We start from the raw sequence: 22,308 nt of genomic DNA, 5'->3' as shown, positions 1-22,308 counted from the left end.
CTCCCCACCTCCACCCTCCTCTAGCTTATCTCTTCAGGCTCACTGCCTTTATTCCTGAAGGGCTTTTGCCTGAAACGATTTCGCTGCTCCTTGGATGCTGCCTGAACTGCTGTTCCAGCACCACTAATCCAGAGTTGTAAATCTAGTTTCGGTTTCTTCTGTTCTGGTTAACTACGCTGGTCTACTCCCCAACCAACTGAGGAGCTAAAAGTTTGGAGTGAATGTTTCCTGATTTGTACACTGTGGTTTTGACAATTCCGTTTTACTCATGGTCAGTCCCATACGTTATATTTTTCATTAACTCAAGTTGATCCTAAACTCTATTGCCTGTGTCCCAACTTTCTCCAAACTCATTCACCCACAATCACTCCATATCCTGTAAATCTGTAATACCTCCATTCTAAAGTTTTTAGCCTACTGCAATCCATTTAGGCTTCCCCGTTATCCCTGTAACCTACTCCAGCTCTGCTTTTTTTTCTACTGTCCTTCAGGTTTAGTCTGTGGCACATCCCCAATTTTAATTCATCCACCGGGGATGGCTATTCCTTCAATTACCAAGTTCTATACTCTAAACTCTGTTTCCTTCTTCAAAATCACCTTTACAGTTTTAGCCATTTTCTGTGTTGTTGCTGTGACTCGGTGTTTAATGTTTTTTCTGTAGTGCTCCTGGGAAATACATTGGCATTTTTCTTGCTATGTTAAAGTGGTAGCACAGTATGTCTCAAGTAGAGCATAAACTTAGGCACGGATTGGTTTGGCCAAATGGCTTGTCTCATTTCAGTGAAGGAAAATGTAAAGTTGTCATAGTCCCATAGGACTGCTCTCTCATTAGAGAGACACGACTGGTGGTGGTTTAATCTGAAAGTCACCATGCCTCAGATACTGGCATGACTCTACATTGCAAGCCAGCTGTCCAGCCAAATGAGCCAGTCGCCCGCCACCCGTACAATGTCTGCTAATGACTTGGTGTTAATAGTTATTGAGCAACGTACGCTGGTAGCTTAAAATAATTATTAATAATTAATAAAATAAGTATACAAATATTATTGAATGACCTGTGGATAAATGCTTTTTTAAATAGAAAATGGATGTTCTGCGCTGTATGACTGTGCATCAGAATGCCTGGTTGCTAAGTCTTACAAACCAGGATGCCTTAGCACAGGCTGCAGTAAACAGCCCGAGAGGGAGGAAGGACTGAGAGCAGCATATTGGAGCAGACCAGGGGTTTATATATTTTATATACTTTTAATGCTTTTCTTGAGGTTATTTTTCAGGTTACTATTTACGTTTTTAGAGGGTCTGCTTTCTTGTTATCACTAATTCCTTTATTATATGATACAGTCAAGAAACAACATTTTATCTTCTGTAATTGTGTTACCCCATAAATTACTGGGGCACTCACAGAAGCAGAATTAGAAGAATTAATCAACATCCTCAAACATCATCACCCCTTTATCAAATTTAAATCCACAACATGCAAGTGTTAATATCTTAGACAACACAGTATTTACTTTAGCAGAAAATGATAACAATAAGTTAGCAACAAAACTTTTTTTGAAAATAATTTAGTACACAGTTACCATTATCTGAAATGTGCCTTCACAGACTAATTATGTTGCAGCTACTGTGTGTTCCATTAACTCAGTTAAAACTATTTTCTTTTCATCATGAAACCTCCCTCTTCCTCAGTCTGGCTTTTGCTCACCCTTCCCTGCCTAACCTTTCCACCTTCCTCTTCTCTTTTTCTATTCCCCAACCCCTTCTATTCTCTCTCACTACCATCTTGGAGCTGTCCCTTCCCTTCTGCAACTCTCTCCTCCAGTCTTCCAGCACTGGCCCAATAACTTCAGCTTCTCCAACCTGGGATGGCTTGGTCACACTTGCTTCTCTGTTAGTGTTTCCGGTCCCCCTCAGCTATCATTTCTCTCATGTGCTTGCTACTGATGATAAATAGTCTTTTTGAGGAGCAGCTCCTCAAACTGCTTGATAGTTCTACATGAAGGAGTGCATCCTCTGACTGTTCTCATGATTGAATTCTCTTGCAGCTTTTATAGGGTGAATTTACCCATCATCTCTTTGCAATTTGAATGCTTTAATTTCAAGGTGCTTTGTGAATGTTGCATTTGGATGTCAAGTTTTAATTCATCATTTGAATCTTCTGTTTTGTTCTTGTACTGCTATGGTCAGATTTAAGATTTTCCCGGCATTCCATTTATTCACCATCAAATAGCAAAATCACTTTCATGGCTTAAAATTCCCTGCTGTTCTATTGAGACCGGGGTCTGGGTTACAGACACTGCATGCTTTCTTTTATTGCTTCACTTCTGAAAATGTAATTAGCAAATTAACTCCATGAAATAGTCAAAAGAGATAGTGTTCTGACGTGTATAAGTAACTGTGGCCTCAAGGTATAATAAACTGGAGTAATGTTTGGCATTACGCTAAATTGTTTTAGCTGAAATTGCCCCAGAATTCTGTAGAAATGTTATCTACATTAGTTGCATTATGCATTCTTAGATGCAACTTGAAGAGTTTGGTAATTTTTGTGGCATTTTTCCTCTTATTATTGAGCAAGAGGGTGAGGGAAAACTAGACAGTACTGGAAAGGTCACACTTAATGCCTGTTTCCAAAGGGCCCTCCTCAAAAACATGACTGGTTTTACAACTGAATGGCTTGCTTAGTCAACTTAGAGTTGACTCTTTAGCGTATGATACAAGTTATGGATAGGGTTTAAAGTTTATGGTTGACAGGTTGTCAAATTAACACAAGTTAGTTTTTGACCATCCGATTCTGGGATCTGAATAACCAGGTTTATTTAGTAGCAAATGTCAAGAAGTGGCTGAGGAAAAGTAAGTGAAATATTTCCACTTTTAAAATACTCCAATCTTGAACTCCCATGTTGGGTTTTGAACTTGCGTACTCTAAATTACTGGCCAACAATGCTAATTCATCCATATCAAAGCAGCATAAGTATATTCAAAACACTTATGTCACAAAGCTGGTCCTTTTTTTTTTCTAAAAGCTTTTCCTTTTCTCAAGGATACTGTTTCCTTGATTTTTTCAGAGGGGTTATGAAACTCTTCCGGTTCCATTTTAGACTGATTTGGTACAGAGGTTAAAGGATATTGAGAGGCCTTTGTGTTTATATGTAAACAGATGAGACTTCAGGGCAAAGTGGTCATGTTTTAGAAGTGACCTGTATAATGAATGGGACGTGGTCAGCTCTCTAGCTGGGCAGTTCAATCCAGAACTAGTTAGGAGTTCAAGAGTAAGCTGCGTGGAAACTCTCTCTCTCCTTCTGCCCTTCTAACTTCAACCTGTAAGCATTTGTTTCATTTTTTTTTACTGGTCTTTAAGGGGGGTGCTTATTGGGACTGTTGTGTATATTTGGAACAGCAAAATTAAGTCTAGTTTGGATAGATTGAGTTCTGAAGGGGTTCGTTATTCTGTTCTTCGTGTTTCATTGTGTAATTTTGTGAATAAATTTGTCTGTTTTAAAACGTGGTAGTCAACCTAGCTAATTTACTCTGGATAATTTTCATTGTACACTTACCGAAACAAATTGCAAAGTTATGGTCTGGGTTGACTGCTCAAGAATGTTTTGAGTGCTCTGGCCTAGTCCATAACAGTTACTACTAGAGAAATACATGAAAGAATTTTTAAACTTGTATGTTTTGATTCTGCAATCCAGTAACTAATCAGAGGGAGTATGCCACTTAGAATCTTAAACAAGAGTTTAAATTGCTATTTAAGTTTCACATTCACTCAGTTGTGAAGTAAATGAGGTGATGAATTCAAACAGTGTGAAAACTAATTTAATGGATAACATTTGTCTTTCGGATCTTAGCAACACTTGCGTAAATGGATGGAGGTGGTCGTCCTTACACACAAAGGAGGACAGAGAAGTGATGGCAATGTGAGTTCTGAAATCTGGTTTATTGTTGAATAAGTTTTACTACAACATTTTGTTTAGGCAAAGCTTTCTGAAATAATGCTGAATGTGACCTGTTGTGACTAATTAGCAATTTGTTCTTATGAGTCCATTATAATGAAGCCTATGGAGTTGACTGTTACCTGATAAGTCATTATAATTTGTGGAAACTTTTGTGATTAATTGTTTCAAAATTGTCTAATTAAATTTCACTATTTTTAACTAATTTTAAGTTCTTTCATTTTTGTGAACAATTAACTGAGAAGAATGTTCCCAAAGAAGCATTAGGCAAGTTTCCATTCTGAATAATCGTTATGTCTCAACAACAGTAATATTTCAAAACACAACAGGAAATCTTTGGTGATAGCAAAAACTTAAGTTTTAAATATTTAGTTTTTTTTTCTATCTGTTCTTGCAAAGTCATATGTTGCAAATGCACAAAATCTATAACAAAACAGAGTTTTTCATTTTTTTCTCTTTTGTGTGAAATAGATGTTGCTGGTGAGGCCCGCATTTATTGTGAATCCCTAAATATTCTTTAATTGAGTGGCTTATTATATCACAGCATTACTATGGATCTGGTGTCACATGGAGGTCAGACCAAATACAGATGAAAATCTTCCTTCTTTAACCATAGTGCACCAGATTGTTTTTTTATGGCAATAAATGATAGTTTCATGGTCACCATTACGGAGACTAACTCAATATTTTAAATTCATTAATCAAATGTAAATTCTGCCAGCTGCCAAAATAAGGTTGGAACCCATATGTTCAGATTTTTAGTCTGGTCTTCAGGTTTGCTAGTCCTCTCACTATGCAGCCATATCTCTAATGGTGAATGCTGACTTCAATTTACTGCAGCCATTTAAAAAGATAAGCAATGTTTTAATTCTACATGCATCATGTTTACAGCTCTCACTCACTCACCGGGTGGCACCTCTGCCTCTGAGTCATAAGTATGTGGCTTCAAGTCCAATTGAAGAGACTTGTTTTTAAAAAAAAACATTCAGGCTGATACCCCTGTGCCAATTTTGAGGGAATGGTACACTCTAAGAGATACTGTATTTCCAGTTAAATCAAGACCCTGCCATACACTTAGTGGATGTAAAACACTGGCATTGTTCTCAAAAAGAACCGATATCTTCTGGCCAACATTCATTCCTTGAATCAATACTGTCAAAACTAACATTCATGTTAGATTCTGGGATTTTGCTCTGTGCAAGTTGATAGTTCTTAAATTTCAAAAATAGCCTATTAACTGGAAAACCGCTCAAACACACTGAAGATCAGAAATATGCTATAAATCGCAGGTATTTCTCTTATCAATGTCTGGTCCTTAACCATTTGGGGGAACATGGGAAATTTAATACCCGTGTCCTAGTTGTCAACTTTCATTTGTAGAATTCATGTTGTGCGGATTCCTCTTGTAAAAATTCTCCCTCATGCATTACATTTTAGTGGCTTACCACTTCACATCCTCCTCTGACTTCAAGAGCTAAAGAAATAATTATGGCAAAGCAGTTAAATCTTTGTGCAGATTTGTTTCACAAGACACACTTTCTTCAAAGCAATCAGTTAATCGCATTAAAATTGATGGGCTCTGATGTCATCTTGATGCCCTTGTATTATTAGACAGAGTAACCCCAAATTTAGAAGTACGAAAGCCAATGTATTATTTTGCATGGAAAGAAATACCATTGGCCTTAGGAACAAGGTTACAGCATCTCTTTTAACACTCTGTTTCTGGTAATTGATTTTAACTAACATTTTTTATTTGTGCTATAATAGCATTTTTCTTTGTCTTTAAATTGCTTTCATAATGTATTTTAGTTATTGTAATTTTTGTTGATTCTTAAAGGAGGCCATTAGTCCCACTGTGCTTGTACTGGCTCTAGAAAGAATTATCTGAACAGTCTCAATCCCCTTTTTCTTTCTGTAGGTCCTAGGGTATAGCAGCTGAATCTAAGACAGCTCAAGTGTGCCCATCACCTTAACAGTCCAATCATTTGCACTAATGATGTCATTTGAGTTCCTTCCACATTATCATGCAGCAAACTCTGTGAACACTTTCCAACTATGGTGAAATTATGTTTGATGAATCTCTGGGGATTACATTAATTTATACATTAATTCATTTGCTCGGTCTCATTTATTGCAAGTAGCACTTATTGTCTGTCCTATTCGATTTCTTTTTTGTCATGACTTTTGTTTTGGTTTAGCCTGCCATGGAGGGGGTGGAGGTGAGAATTCTGGTAAAGGCTGTGAGTGCAGCAGGAAACTATCCAGTGGTGTTGTGATGTCTTCTCTGTCTTGTATTGAGCTGTTTTAATAGTGCGTTCGTTCAAATTGTGAATTTTGTTTGAAGTTGCAATGCTGTGGAACCCTCTGGTGGTTGTCTTATTTGTGACCTTGTGGCGTTGAATCTAAAGTGTTTAAAAAGTCAAGCGCATGTGAAGTTTTTTTATTTTAGAAATGACATTCAAAGATTTGATGAAATTATCTGTGGGGATCTTTATTTAGTACAAAAGTATTTCCCTGTATTTTTTCCCCCGAATGCTTCCACTTGCGTATATTGCATGTCTCCCAATCAATATTTCTTGGGAGGACCATACAGCCATTTAAGAAAAAACTGCTTTGTGGTCTAAACAATTGCACAGGAAAATAAATCCATTGCCACAGTGATGTGTTTTTTAAAAAAAAGGTTAAAACTGTAGCACATTACTTTATGTTGAGGTTAATATCTTATGTGTACCTAGACATTGAGTAAAAACAACCATTGTCATATTGTATTAATTATTTTATATAAACTTGTCATATGTTGGGACATACCTTTTTGAAGTTCTTCTGTTGTTACATGTTAATCTTCTTCTCCAAACCTCTTCACTATCTACTCAATCCCTGCTCCATCCATGTCATAAGGAGCATATGTCCATGTCATAAGGAGAAAAGAAATTCGTGGAATATCTGCAAGATGGTTTTAGGAGCAATTTGTGGTAGAGCCCATTAGGGAACAGGTGGTTCTGAATTTGATGTGTAATAAGGCAGACTTAGGGTTAAGGTGAAGGAATCCCTGAGGTCAGTGACCACAGTATGATAGAATTCACCATGTAGTTTGAGGGGGAGATGCTGGAATAAAAAATAATTGATTGTTTTAAAATTGCAGTTAAGTAAAGCTAATTATAAAGACATGAGCGAAGAGCTGGCCAGAGCTGCTAAGAAGGGACGCCCAAGCAGGAGGAATGGGTGGCATGGTGGCACAGTGGTTAGCACTGCTGCCTCACAGCGCCAGAGACCCGGGTTCAATTCCTGTCTCAGGCGACTCTGTGTGGAGTTTGCACATTCTTCCCGTGTCTGCGTGGGTTTCCTCCGGGTGCTCCGGTTTCCTCCCACAATCCAAAAAATGTGCAGGTTAGGTGAATTGGTCATGCTAAATTGCCCATAGTGTTAGGAGAAATGGGTCTGGGTGGGTTACGCTTCGGCAGGTCGGTGTGGACTTGTTGGGCCGAAGGGCCTGTTTCCACACTGTAAATAATCTAATCTAGTTTCTGCGGTTAATTTGGGAGGCACAGTGGAAATCCATCCCAAGAAGAAGAGACACACTAAGGAGGGGAGGAGGCAATCTTGGCTGACGGGGAAGTCGGGGCAGCAAAAAAGCTAAAGAATTAGAGTATAATGTGGTGAAGGCGGAAGTGAGTACTGCAGATGCTGGGGATGAGAGTTAAAATTAGAATGGTGCTGGAAAAGTACAGCAGGTCAGGCAGCATCCGAGGAGCAGGAGAATTGATGTTTCGGGCAAAATATCTTAATCAGGAAACCCTTCCGGATGAAGGGCTTTTACCTGAAATGTCGATTTTCCTGCTCCTATAATGTGGTGAAGTTACTGGGAAGCCATAGGAATGGGAACCTTTTTAAAAAAATTGACAGAGGGCAACTTAAGGTGGGGGGGGTGGTGGTGAAGATGAAGATGAAATAGGAGGGGAAGCTAGCTAGTAATATAAAAGAACAGTTTTTTTTTAAGATTTAAAAGTTAAGAGCGAGGCAAGAATGGACATTGGACTACTGGAAACAGGTTGGAGAAATAATCATGGGGAGCAAAGACATGATGAAAGAACTGAATAGGTACTTTGCATCAGTGCACAGTGGAAGACATCAGTGGCATACCAGAACTTCGAGAGTCAAGGGGCAGAAGTGAGTGTAGTAGCTGTCATTAAGGAGAAAGTGCAGGGGAGGCAGAAAGTTCTGAAGGGTGGATAAATTACCTGGACCAGATGGACTACACCCAGAGCTCTGAAGGAGATAGTTGAGATTGTTGTGATCTTTCAGGAATCACTGGAGTCAGGTAGGGTTCCAGAAGACTGGAAAATGGCTAGTGCAAGACTCATGTTTAAGAAGAGAGGGAGGCAGGAGCACTATAAGCTGATTAGCCAGATGTCTGTTATTAGTAAGATTAGTAAGGTCCATTATTAAGGATGAAATTGCGGAGTTCTTTGTTTATGGTAAAATAGGGCTGAGTCACCACGGCTTTGTCAAGGGGAGGTCATGCCTGACAAATCTGTTGGAATTTTTTGAGGAGGTACCAAACAAGTTAGAGAAAGGAGAGGTGATGGAGTGATCAGTGTGGATTTCCAGAAGGCCTTTGACAAGGTACTGCACAGAAGCTGCTAAATAAGATAAGAGTCTGTAATGTTAGGAACAAGGAACTGTCATGGATTAGGATTGGCTGTCTGGCAGAAGGCAGAAAGTGGAGATAAGAGTCTTTTCCAAGATGGCAGGTAGAGTTCCACAGGGTGAGTGTTAGGACCACAACTATCCACATTATACATTAACGATCTAAATGAAAGAACTGATTGCATTGTTGCTAGGTTTGCAGATGACACAAAGATAGGTGAAGGGACAGATAGTGTTGGGGAGGCTGCAGAAGGACGTGGACAGACTAGAAGAGTTGGCAACGAAGCAGCAGATGAAATACAGTGTGGGAAAGTGTGAGGATATGCATTTTGGAAGAATAGTGATGTAAGCTATTTTCTAAGTAGCACAAAGCTTTGGAAATCTGAATTACAAAAGGACTTAGAAATCCCAGTTTCCAATTATCTTAAAGATATCATGCAGGTTCAGTGGGCAGTTAGAAACATTTACAGTGTTAGCATTCACTTTCAGAGAGCTAGAGTACAAGAACAGGGATGTATTTCTGTGGCTTTAAAAGGTGCTCGTCAAACTCAGATTTAAAATATTTTGAGCAGTTTTGCACCCCATATCTAAGGAAAGATGTGCTGGTCCTGAAGGAGGTGCAGAGAAGGTTTACAAGAATGATCCCAAGGATGAAGGGCTTGTCATATAAGGAACAGATAAGGACTCTTAGTCATTACTCGAAGTTTATAAGATTGGGGTGGGGGGGGGGGATCTGATTGAAACTGATACGGAGAAGCCTGAGTAGGGTGGATGTGGAGAAGATTTTGTCAGTATTAGGAGAGATTAGGAAAGGGATCACAGGTTATGAGTGAGAAGGCAGGCGAATGGGATTGAGAAAAGGATCAGCCATGATTGAATGGCAGAGCATACTTAATAGGCTAGTTGAATGACCAGATTCAACTACTATATCTTAATGGTCTTATATCAAGGAAGGATACTTAGTTAATTGGATCTTGCATGTTACAAGAACAACTAGGAACAGGAGCTAAGTCTGTTAAAATATGAGCTGATTAAGGTCTGCTTCATTTTCCCATCCTGACTCTTGATATCTCCCAATTCCTTTTGAGCCCAAAAGCCTATTAATCCAAATATATAATCATACATTACAAACTGTACTACTAATTTAATGGCAATATGCAGGAAAGAAATAATTCTCATTTTAAAAAGAATTTCTCTGTGCAACCCATTTTTTGGATCGATGTGCAGATATTTTGAATATGATGTGTATATTCAAAGCACTAGTATGCTGACGGAAGCTTTCTTTAATGAGCAATTACATTTAAATTATGTAAGGACTCATCGTAATGAGTGATTTCATTTGTATTTTATATTTGCCACTCGTCTCCGGATTTCACTTGGGCAAGAAAATAAGTATCTCTTTCTTAGACTATGATTTAAAGGAAAATTATTTAGGAATTTGCAGATTATTTAAGAATTTTGTTGCGAGTTCAGTAATCAGATGACATTACAACATTTATCTGGGAAGCATGATCTTCCCAGGGTATGCTGCAGAGTTTCTGCAATTGAAGAACTTGCACTACTGTGTGCATGTTTTCTGTTGACAGGAAATTATCGCTCTAGAAATGGGTAGAGTTATGTGATAGTTAATGAACTGATGCTTTACATCTGTACAGTTATTTACGTTGATGTTCCTTTCATAATGTTGCTAATTTGCTTGCACAGGAAATGAAAATCTGCTCAGCCATCATTAATCTGTTCCACTTAATTCCGGCTGCACCTCAGACTCTCGTGAAACCTCTGCTGGAGGTGGTGATGAAAACTGAACGGGCCATGCTTATTGAGGTAATTAAGTTTGATTCTGACCCTACTCAAAATTATAGTATTAAGATACTTTAACCAAATACGGCTGTATTAATTTCAAAAGGCATAGATTGCTGGAAAGCACTCAGTGGGTCAGGCAACATCTGTGCAAAGAGAAAGGGTTAATTTCCAGGAGATATGGTCAGCCAGGAAAGTGGCTGATCTTGTGAAGTAAATTGTGTGCTTACCTTGCTTGATGGCGGAGCTGAAAGTTTCATTTGGAAGGAGAGAAGATTCCCTCTGTGTGATCTTAGTGTAGCTGTGCAGTGTTCTCTAACGTGAATGACAAGAACAGATCAAGTGATACAGTGGATAGAATTTTTACAGGGGGCAGGGTGGTAGGAGGTGTAATCTAGGTAGCTGTGGGAGTCGGTCGATTTATAGTAAATGTCCATGTTGAGTTGGTCGCCTGAGATAGAAATGGAGAGGTCTAGGAAGGGGAGGGAGAAGTCTGAGACAGTCCAGGTAAATTTGAGGTCGGGGTGGAAGGTGTTAGTAAAGTGGATGAACTGTTCAACCTCCTCGTGGGAGCACGAGGTAGCGTCGATACAGTCATCGATGTAGCGGAGGAAAAGGTAGGGGATGGTGCCTGTGTCGCTGCGGAAGATGGACTGTTCCACATATCCGACAAAGGGATGGCGTTTTTACAGGGGGCAGGGTGGGAGGAGGTGTAATCTAAGATTCCTGAAGAAGGGCTTATGCCCGAAATGTCGATTCTCCTGCTCTTTCGATGCTGCCTGATCTGCTGCGCTTTTCCAGCAACACATTTTTCAGCTCTGATCTCCAGCATCTGCAGTCCTCACTTTCTCCCAATGGATAGAAGTCATGCCTGCCCAATATGTCAAAACTAAGCGCTGCAGTATTTGTCACAATAGATTCAAAACAGAAAATGCATTGGAACAAAAACCCAACTCTGGTAAATTTGCCAAACTTAAGTTTTTTGCATATTTTTAAAAAGTCAGATAAATGGTATCAGAATTATGCCAAATACTTTAAATTATATAATTAAAAAAAATCAGATCCCTTCCACAGCTGATTTGGAAGTCAAAGTGCCTTCCAGTGCACATTCCCTCAGTGACCTGGATTTTAAATTGCTCTCAAAGTGACTTTCTGCCTGGAAGCACTGCTCCTAAAACATTATGATGTAAATGGTCGCCGCTCTGTCTGTTGTGTGTGTATATTGGTTGTCAGCATCCACAACTCCCCTGCTTTTTCTACTTTTCCAGCAAACTTATTCTCATTCAATCATTACCTGATTGAAGACCTGGATTGAATCTGTCTCCACCATTCTCTTAGACCATGAATTCCAGAATGTAACCAGTTGCTGGATTTTTTAAATCCTTGAGTTGCTTTTTTTTCCCTTCCCATGGGTGACATTTTGTTATTACTGGACTGACAGTCCAAGGTTTTGCAACTGCTGCTTCTTCCCTTCTTATCCTGAGATTGACCAGAGTGACCCATTAACAAAACCTGATACAAGCATGTCTTTCATAGTTGCTGGGCCTCTGATTAGTGTATTGATGGTGAACACTGACAGCTTTGTCACCAGAAGCACAGCAAACACTTGTTTCTGGTTGATGACCTATTCTCAAAACTTGTTCTTGATTTTAAACAATATGGAAATTAATTTTTTTTAAAAATTGTGCAATCTTTTAAGAAATTTAAAAATGTAAGTAATTGTCATCTGAATACAATATAGACACCTTTTGTGTATTGAACTGTGCTAGTTTACTGTAAATTCAGACTCTAGTTTCAGTTCACAATATTTATTTCTAGAACATGAATATGTACTAAACTTTATTAATTTTAACTCAATTTCCTGAATTTTGCCAGTTTGGATCTGTGATGTTCCAATTAAATAGATTGAACTATGGAAAGTTTCAAAGAAAATTAATACAGTTTAGAATCCACATAACTGTAGTTGTAACTTCTGTTATTGGAGCATTTGCTGAACAATAGGGCAGTGGTGAAAAGGCCTTAGGATCGTTTTAATGGGAAGGCATTATTCTGCTACCGAGCTAACACTCCGTGATCTCTGCAGGGGTATTACAAAGAAGGAGGGGCATGCTTAAGGCAGTGAAACAGGACTGGGGAGAAAATTATTAATGCCAACTTGTCCAACTCCTTAGATAATGAACTGTTAATAGTTTATTCTTGATATGAAAATGTATTCCCAGTCTGTAGAATGCTGATCCTGAGTGAACCTTCAATCTCGAACCGGACTCTGAAAAAGGCAGTTATAAATTTATGGCAGTTTTATTCAGCAAATGAATCCCAGTACTGCTACTGGATAAAAGAATTTGTGCTTTGCTTCAAATTTAAATGAAGTTTACAAAATAAATCACATTTTGCTCTTGTATAGGCTGGAAGTCCATTCCGTGAGCCTCTGATCAAGTTTCTGACACGTTATCCGGCACAGACTGTTGAACTTTTTATGATGGAGGCCACTTTGAATGATCCTCAATGGAGCAGAATGTTTATGGTAATGCTCATATTGGTCAGGACTTCCTCCAGTCCCTTTTTCAAGTTGGTGCTCCCAACTTCACTCTCAGTGAAGTGGATTATAGTCATGGTGTTATGTTTTCTTTATTTAGTTGATACGATTGCATGTAAAAATACGGAGATGGCATTGAATTGGTCTTACTGATATTACAGAAACCAGGCTAATGGTTTTTGATAAGTCTACTCATTCTACTTAATGAAACAGTCACTAAATTGGCTAACCTTTTGTTCTGAGATCAACTCTCTTGCTCCTTTCTAGAGTTTTTTAAAGCACAAAGATGCGAAGCCTCTCCGCGATGTGTTGGCTGCCACACCAGGCCGGTTTGTCAACCTGCTGTTTCCTGGTGCACAAGCTGCAGTAAGGCCTGGGTCTCCCAGTACCAGCACAATTCGGTTAGATCTCCAGTTCCAAGCCATCAAGGTGAGTAGATCTGCCCAGTTAGTTGACTGCTGCATTCCCAACTTTCTCTTTCCCCGACTGTACAGAATTGAATTGTGTTGTTAGATCTACCACTTTTTTTTTGAGTGCATAAAAGTTGAAAGTGATCATATTAAATTTTATTATAATGTACATGCAGCTATGATGTAAAAAGTATTAGCTGTCATGGAATATGTAACAATGAAATTTATATAAAGTTGTTCTTTACAAATTGGGCAGGTCAGTTTTCTTGACAATTAGTGCAAAGTCGAAACTAGAATCTGAGGAATTCACCACAGATCCTTGAATCCTAAACTTAACCACCAGATAATATTGATTATTATCTTAAAGTTTGAGCCCTTGCAATTCCACATAATGTTGCAATTAGATTGTTTGAAACAGCATCCAACTTTTTGAGGGATTGAGGGGTGAAGTGGCTGTAGTTCTGTTGTCTCTTTTGCATTGATTGGCTTCATTCAAATTACAAAAGAAAAAATTTACTTCTGACCTCTGGAATAATCCCAGAATGAGGACATTGTATGGTTCCTGAATGAGCGAGTATTCAAGGTGGTCACATTGCTATGGATGATTTTGTCTGCTGAGAAGTTTAGTTGACTGTAGAAATAATGCAACAGTTATTTTTGCAAGATAAGGGAAAGCATAACTTGCCAAGTTTCTCTGCTTTGAATTACTGATGACATTGTTAGCAGAAACCTCTTCGCTTCAGACTTCCATTATAATTGGATTAGTAATTAATATGTAGTTGCCCAGCTTGGGATAAAGACCCTGCACATAGAGATCAAAATCTCTTGCTTTCAGCTTACTCTGAATTGCCACGTTACTTTCTGGAAGTTTGTCCTCCGTTTCAGTTGAGTCAGGATCTTCTCTGAATCCGATTTGGTTTTGGGTTTATTTCCCACTCCAAGAATGTCAGCCTAGAGGTCAGGCTGGCATGCCTAATGTAGTATTATGTTGGAGGTACCAAATTTTGAGACTTTTAACTAAGGCTGTATTTGGGCTTTCTGATGGATGTGAGAAACAAAGTGACAAAATAGACTCAAGGGAGTCCTGACGAACAGTTGTGCCTCAACCAAGCCTTCATAATCCTCATTAACATGTGAATATTACATTGCTGGTTGTGGAAGCCTACTAAGTCAGAATTGCTAGCAAGTACAATGACTTACAATATACTTATTGACTAAAAGTATATGGAAAATGCTGAGATAGTGAAAGGTGCCGTATAAATGCAAGTCCTTTCATTTCAAAATGTCTGATTTGGAACCAAAACCTAATTTGATACTTTGGCGTGCTGTAATAAGCAGCTTTTTACTGTGCAGATTGTCTCTTCCACTATAAACCGATTGTCACCACGTCTCCCAACTCTACCGGTGTAATAACAGGCTGGTACTGGAGATATATATGACGCAGGCTGAGATATGTACTTTCTCAAAGCTAGTTTGGCTTGGATTTATTTGTGATAAGAGATGGAAATGTGTTGCTGGAAAAGCGCAGCAGGTCAGGCAGCATCTAGGGAACAGGAGAATCGACGTTTCGGGCATCAGCCCTTCTTATTTGTGATAAGCTGAGCATGTTTATTAATGGAAATAAATCCTGTAATATATCCAGATTGATTTTCTTCTGTTGATAATTTGAATAGCTCAGCATTTCCAAAACAGTTTGAGCCCATCATAATTGCAAGTAAATTAAACTTTACGATCATTGCCAAGGTAATAGGAACTTATGATGCCAGCTAATGTTACAAACGGATCACTCCTATTTTGTTTTAATTTTAAATTTAATGCAATGTTCTTTCACTTAAGTATAAGCAGATAAGTCTGTAGATTTAGTTCTAATAATAAAGTAGAAGTTTATTGTGCAAAGCCAAACCAAGATATCTGTGTACAATACAGTTTGAAAGATTTCAAAGCAAAATGAAATGTCAAAACAAAATCCTATCTATTCCCCCAATACCACCACTTTACAGTTACACAAAAAGCAGAGAAATTACTGTTTTCGACTTAACCACCTCTTCTCAGTTATTATCCTGTGAACTGAAGCCTTTTGTCTTGACCAGTCACAACTGAGCGCTTCGACTTCCTTAGCCTTTTAAAAAAATCTGCAAAGTTGTAACCAGACTTTCTTGGTCTGTATGTCTTTTAAAGTGCATCTTTCTACGAAGTTAACATATTTTCCTAAATGAGGAAAGAAATCTCCTTTCCTAGGAGACATTACATTTTCTGTGGTATAGTATGGCAGGGGTTGGTGAGAGCAACATTAAGAAAATGAAGGTATTTACCGTCTCCTCTGTTTCCCAGACTGCAAGCTTTTTATTTGTAGTTGCGTTCAGCTACTTTGTGCTTCACCAATTTTTATTTTATTTAACAGATTATCAGTATCATAGTGAAGAATGATGGGAACTGGTTATCTGGGCAACCTCAGCTAGTGAGCCACTTACGACGGGTCTGGGTGAGTGACGCTTTCCAGGAGCGCCATCGGAAGGAAAGCATGGTAGCCACTCACTGGAAGGAACCAAAGCTTCTCGCATTTTGCCTGTTGAATTATTGCAAGTATGCAATGTTTTCTCTTGAAAACAAAAGAGACTAGCATAATTTATTTCTTAAAATGGGTGATGTGAAGGGCTTTTTCCATTGCATATTTCCATACACTTGGAAAGCTCTTGGACTTGAAATAGCACTCCATGACTAAGATCTTTGTAAACCTAAATCTATACCTGATGTTTAAGAAACGTAGCTAAGCTTTCAAGCATTTTTCAATTAAACACCTAAAATTTCATTACTTTTGGATTCTTTTTACCATAATATGCATACTTATTTCCATATGTGCAACTTTGTTGGAATCTATAATAATGGATTAATCGCAGAATCATACAGTACAGCAGCAGGCTGATTTGTCAGCCTTGGCTGTGCTTGCTCTTACCTCATCAATGCTACTCCTTGCTCCTGTTCCTCATTGTCTTACGAGTTATTCTATTTAAGATTTATCCAGTTCTCTTGAAAGTTATGGATCCTTTGCCAAATGACTTCAGTCTTTGTCCTTGACCTTCCATACAGTGGAAACAATTTATGCTTATTTTCTCTACCAAGGCTCATCATTCTCAAATAGTATTTAATAATTTTGAATTATAGAAAAGTTAGTGCACTTCAGTGTTGCTTCACTGTCTTTGGGATTTGTTTTGAGGTTGCAGCTACGTCCATAGTAAATTGATTGGAGCATGTACTGATGAAGTTCTGTTTTAATCTATCTTAGAAATGACTGATCTGTTATGAAAATTGACTTCCCTCCAGGCGGAATTATGCAGAGATTGAGCTGCTGTTTCAACTGCTTCGAGCATTTACTGGGCGTTTTCTGAGCAATATGACCTTCCTGAAGGAGTATATGGAAGAAGAGATCCCAAAGAATTACAGTGTGGCACAGAAGCGTGTCCTGTTTAACAGATTTGTGGAATTTTATGATCCAAACTTTGGAGATGAGCTTAAAGCCAAGGTGAGTGTACTGTATTGTAAAAATAAGCTAGTTGGCACTTTGAACTTCTTCAGCCATGTTCAGAAACGTCTAGAATTGTTTATTTCTGAGCATGTAAATGTTTAACCCCTGGAAAATGTCAATATAAAACAAACTCCACTGAACTGAATCTTAGAATCTTACAGCAGAGAAGGGTGCAATTCAGTCCATGTTCTTTGTACCAACCCTTTTAAAGTTTTGGTCAATTATTTGCATTCCTTCACTCTTTTGTAATTTTTCTCCTTTCAAGTATTTATTCAATTTGTTTGCAAGTTACTATTCAATTACAGGCAGTACATTCCAGGTCGCAACACTTTTTTTGGAAAAAAAAATTGAAAGCCTGTTCACCTGTTGTTCTTAGCCTTGACATCTCAAGGGCTTAGATTTCTCTCATTAAATTCTTTCAGATTGGAGGCAAATTCTTGACATTTTTATAGCAAATTCATTTTCTGAGGATGTACAATGTTTTTGTTGCTCATCAGATCAGTAATAACTTCAAAATTATAATTAAAATTATGATTTATTTCATGTGGTCAAGTATTGTAATTAATTTGTTCCTCGACCTGTTCATTTCAAAGCCCCTAAGCCAGCGTTTTGTATTTATATTGCTGCTGTTAGACCTATCATTCTCCAGATTGATTAACCATTATAATGTAACTGTAATGGGAAAATGTAACAATGTATTTTTGGATTAATGTACTTGTGAATTTAATGTATTTCTGTGGTGATTGTTAATGATGAATGAATGGATTTAAATATCAAATATTTTATGTTTTAATCATTGAAATGTTTTGACTTTTAACTATCTGCATGACTAAAGCAACAAAGGAATTTCAGCCGAAGTACTTCAATTAAATAGAATGACTGAGTTCTCATTTAGAGATGCAATTAAACAAAAATTCACAAATTAAGAAGATGATAAACCCGACTGAATATTTACTAGTTGTATTTTGCTGCATGCCATCCATTAACTTTTGACTTTGCCTGCGCATATCTGCAAAAATATATCAGCTCAAGATTATGCTTTGTACAGTTGGTGGCATTTACTCAGCCAGATGAACCGTTGAAGGATCGGTGATCAGTGCACAACTGACCTTGGGTTCTGTGTTCTGATGTGCTTCTCTTGTACAATTGTATGTCAGATATATCTCCGCACAAAGCACTTGTATTCATTTCAACTTGCATCAAGATTTTTAAACAATATTTTGATATTTATGTTATTACAAGTATTTGATCTTCAGAACTAAAAGAAATGACTAAACTTTAAAATATACTATTTTATATGACATCTTTGAAAAGATGAGCTTAGGTGTAATGGGTTGACTGGCTTCTTACTGAATGATATTGCTGATTTTGTGGCATTCAAATGTGTACGAGAAAAGGAATATTATATGCTATTTGATTTTGCTGGTATGTCCTTTTTTAGGCTCTGCAGCACATCTTGATCCCCGCTTTCCAATACAGCTTTGACAAAGGTGAAGGGGAGCAACTTTTAGGGCCTCCAAATCCTGAGGGAGATAATCCTGATAGCATCACAAGTGTTTTCATTACAAAGGTAATGCTAATGGTTTGGATATTGATGCAGGTTTCTTATTTGTAAATATGAGCCAAGGAATCTTTTGTTACACTTCATGCCTTTGCTCTTTGCTGTGATAGTGCGGTAAACTGCTTAATTCCAATAAATTATTCATCAATTTGAAAGTGTGATTATTCTTCACTGTATCTTAAAATGTAGTCCCACCTGTGGCAACTCATAAATCATTTCTGCTTTTAACAGAAGAGATTTTAGATGGTAAATATTAATAATTCAGACTTTTCCACAATTTGAGGCGTTTCCAGCAATGATCTCTGCACCTTGAGTATCTTGAGAGGATTCAAGATGCTCATGGCTTTTATATAATTTATTTTCTGTGAATTTACACAATTTATGTAATTGTGACTACTGATGTTGTGAAGAAGAAGAAAATTGTGGTGGTTTCCAGAAGCATTTTCTAAGAGCCAGTATCTTTTTCAATTCAAGTGCAGTTAATATTGTAGAATCATACTGCATAGGCGGAGGCCATTCGGCTTGTTTTTCCAATGCTGTCATCTTTAGAAACTTACCCAGTCCATCCGTCTCATCTGCTCTTTAATCATTACCCTTCAAATTTTTCTTGTCAAGAATATTCACAGTACCCAATTGAAAGCTGCTATTAAATCTGTTTTCACTGTCTTTGCAGACAATGCAACCTAGATTTTAACACCCCTGGTTTTAAAAAAAATCATGATTTAATTTTTGTTTTTATAAATACTGTTCTTCTCATCACCACTTTGTTCTTTGGCCAGTACTCATTAATTTATTAACTTTTATTAATCCTTTATCTATTTAAATAGTTATGGATTTTTTTTTCTCAGGTACTGGATCCAGAGAAGCATGCTGAAATGTTAGATGCTTTAAGGATTTACTTACTGCAATTTGCAACTCTTCTCGTTGAGCACGCACCCCACCACATCCACGACAATAATAAAAATCGGAACAGCAAACTGAGACGCCTGATGACGTTTGCGTGGCCTTGCTTGCTTTCCAAGACCTGTGTGGATCCAGCCTGCAAATACAGTGGTCACTTACTTCTGGCACATATCATAGCCAAATTTGCAATTCATAAAAAGATAGTCTTGCAGGTAAGCTTCATATTGTTCGCCATGTAATTTCATGTAGCTTTAAATGGTAGATGTGACCGAATATCAGATTTTAATTGAGAAAATGTTGATCACATCTACCAACAGTGATTCCTGTGTAAATAGATAGTTGAGCAGAGAGACCAATAATATGCATGGTAAAATTGTCAAAAGGCATTCTGAAACCATGGGCATGTGCAAAGTGCAAATTATGTGTGGCTTTCATTGTACTGAATCATTTTTATTGCAAGTTTACTTTCACTGAATCAGTCACAAAAATTATCAGCTTGTTTATTTTTTGCAGTCTAACCGCCCCCGCGCCCCCCCCCCCCCAAAACCACCCATCAAAATTCTCATTGGCTTTTTATGAAATACTTTGTTAACTCCTGACACAGTCAATGTTTTGACAGAGTAGCTATTCACCCACCTTTGGAATTGTATGCTTGAATGGCACGAACCCAGGCATGGAGTGGTTTGTGTGAAAAGTGAATGATGACTGGAGACGTTTTTTTGTTTACAGTTTATTGAATTAACTATTCAGTCTCTCCATATAGCTCAAATCCTGCAACCCTGGCAACGTCCTTGTAAATCTTTTCTGAACCTTTTCACGTTTCACAACATCCTTCCTATAGGAGGGAGACCAGAATTGCACGAAGTATTCCAAAAGTGGCCTAGTCACTGTCCTGTACAGCCGCAACATGACCTCCCAACTCCTGTGCTTAATACTCTGACCAATAAAGGAAAGCATACCATCGCTGTCTTCACTATCCTGTCTCCCTGCGATTCTACTTTTTAACCATTTTGTAAATAAAGACTTATACAAACAGCATCAGTTGATCCATGCACCAATGTGTCTATGTTTACAAGTTTTACTGTTTGGTATTGAGCAACAAAGTTTTTTTTCGGCCTAGCCAATGCAACTGCTATTTTACTGTCTTATCAAGTTGTTGTGCAGATATATTTCTATACTTCCAGGCAATTAGAGTCATAGAGGTGTACAGCACGGAAACCGACCCTTCAGTCCAACTCGTCCATGCTGACCAGATATCCTAACCTAATCTCGTCCCATTTGCCAGCACTTGGCCCTTATCCTTCCAAACTCTTCCTATTCACATACCCATCCAGATGCCTTTTAAATGTTACAATTGTATCGGCCTCCACCACTTCCTTGGCAGCTGATTCCATACACGTGTCGCCCTCTGCATGAAAATGTTGCCCCTTAGGTCCCTTTTATATCTTTCTCCTTTCACCCTAAACCAATGCCCTCTAGTTCTGGACTCCCCCACCCCAGGAAAAGACTTTATCTATTTACCCTATCCATGCCCCTCATGATTTTATAAACCTCTATAAGGTCACCCCTCAGCTTCCGACACTCCAGGGAAAACAGCCCCAGCCTATTCAGCCTCTCCTTATAGCTCAAATCCTCCAACCCTGGCAACGTCCTTGTAAATCTTTTCTGAACCTTTTCAAGTTTCACAACATCTTTCCGATAGGAAGGAGACCAGAATTGCACGCAGTTTCTAAAAGTGGCCTAACCAATGTCCTATACAGTCGCAACATGACCTCCCAACTCCTGTACTCAATACTGTGACCAGTAAAGGAAACCATACCAAACGCTTTCTTTATTATCCAATCTCCCTGCCACTCTACTTTCAAGTAAATCTGCACTCCCTCGTACCTTCCCATTAAGTGTATAAGTCTGCTAAGATTTGCTTTCCCAAAATGCAGCACCTCACATTTATCTAAATTAAACTTCAGCTGCCACTCTTCAGCCCATTGGTCCATCTGATAAGATCCTGTTGTATTCTGAGGTAACCTTTTTTGCTGTCCACTACACCTCCAAGTTTGGTGTCATCTGCAAACTTACTAACTTTCCCTTCTATGTTCATTACTGCAAAACTTGGGACAAACGAGATATTTTACACTTATTGGACATTAAACACAAATTCAGCAACATTATAATCTTGCTTAAGTCTAGCAATCCCATAGTAATGCCTATGTTTTTGAATTTTTTTTAGTTATTTATTCAGTGGTTGAGGGTGTTGTCTGCTGGCCAACATTTACTGTAACTGGAACTGCATTTGTTTTTTTTTCACAGTGAACATTAAATTTGTTTGTTTTAATCAAGGCAATTTCATTTAGAGTCATATGCTTGTCCATGCCGACCAGATATCCCAATCCAATCTAATCCCTCCTGCCAGCACCCGGCCCATATCCCTCCAAACCCTCCTTATTCGTATACCCATCCAGATGCCTTTTAAATGTTGCAATTGTACTAGCTTCCATCACTTCCTCTGGCAGCTCATTCCATACATGTACCACCCTGTGTGAAAAAGTTGCCCTGTAGGTCTCTCTTGTATCTTTCCCCTCTCACCCTAAACCTACGCCCTCCAATTCTGAACTCCACCCACCCCTAGGACTTTGCCTATTCGAAGCACTAAATAAATATTTTTGACAGTGTTCACTATAGAAAATGAAAATGTTGGTGAGGAAGATACAGAGATACTTGCATCTAGACTAGAAGAGATTGAGGTTCACAAGGAAAAGGTATTAGAAATACTGCAGTGTGAGAAAATAGACAAGTCCCCTGGGCCAGAGGGGATCTATCCTAGGATCCTCTGGGAAGCAAGGGAAGAGATTGCCGAGCCTCTGGCATTGATCTTCAAATCATCGTTGTCTACAGGAATAGTGCCTGAGGACTGGAGGATAGCAAATGTGGTTCCCTTGTTCAAAAAGGGTAGTAGAGACAACCCTGGTAATTACAGA

At 38.4% G+C, this 22,308-nt stretch overlaps 1 protein-coding gene across 1 annotated transcript in view; it reads left to right on the top strand.

The window, feature by feature from the left end:
• The window catches only part of LOC122560430 (transformation/transcription domain-associated protein), a 210,421-nt gene that overhangs the window by 59,624 nt on the left and 128,489 nt on the right, over window positions 1-22,308 (top strand). The window contains exons 31-39 of the mRNA XM_043711063.1: window positions 3,849-3,917; window positions 6,152-6,172; window positions 10,305-10,424; window positions 12,805-12,924; window positions 13,204-13,365; window positions 15,748-15,929; window positions 16,668-16,866; window positions 18,311-18,439; window positions 19,279-19,545. Coding sequence (XP_043566998.1) covers window positions 3,849-3,917; window positions 6,152-6,172; window positions 10,305-10,424; window positions 12,805-12,924; window positions 13,204-13,365; window positions 15,748-15,929; window positions 16,668-16,866; window positions 18,311-18,439; window positions 19,279-19,545 — 1,269 coding nt within the window. The remainder of the gene's footprint in view (window positions 1-3,848; window positions 3,918-6,151; window positions 6,173-10,304; window positions 10,425-12,804; window positions 12,925-13,203; window positions 13,366-15,747; window positions 15,930-16,667; window positions 16,867-18,310; window positions 18,440-19,278; window positions 19,546-22,308) is intronic.

Source organism: Chiloscyllium plagiosum, chromosome 21, assembly GCF_004010195.1.
Source record: "Chiloscyllium plagiosum isolate BGI_BamShark_2017 chromosome 21, ASM401019v2, whole genome shotgun sequence".
NCBI classification, from domain to species: domain Eukaryota; kingdom Metazoa; phylum Chordata; class Chondrichthyes; order Orectolobiformes; family Hemiscylliidae; genus Chiloscyllium; species Chiloscyllium plagiosum.
Note: the sequence above shows the minus strand (reverse complement) of the source record. Positions and strands in the feature narration are given on the sequence as shown.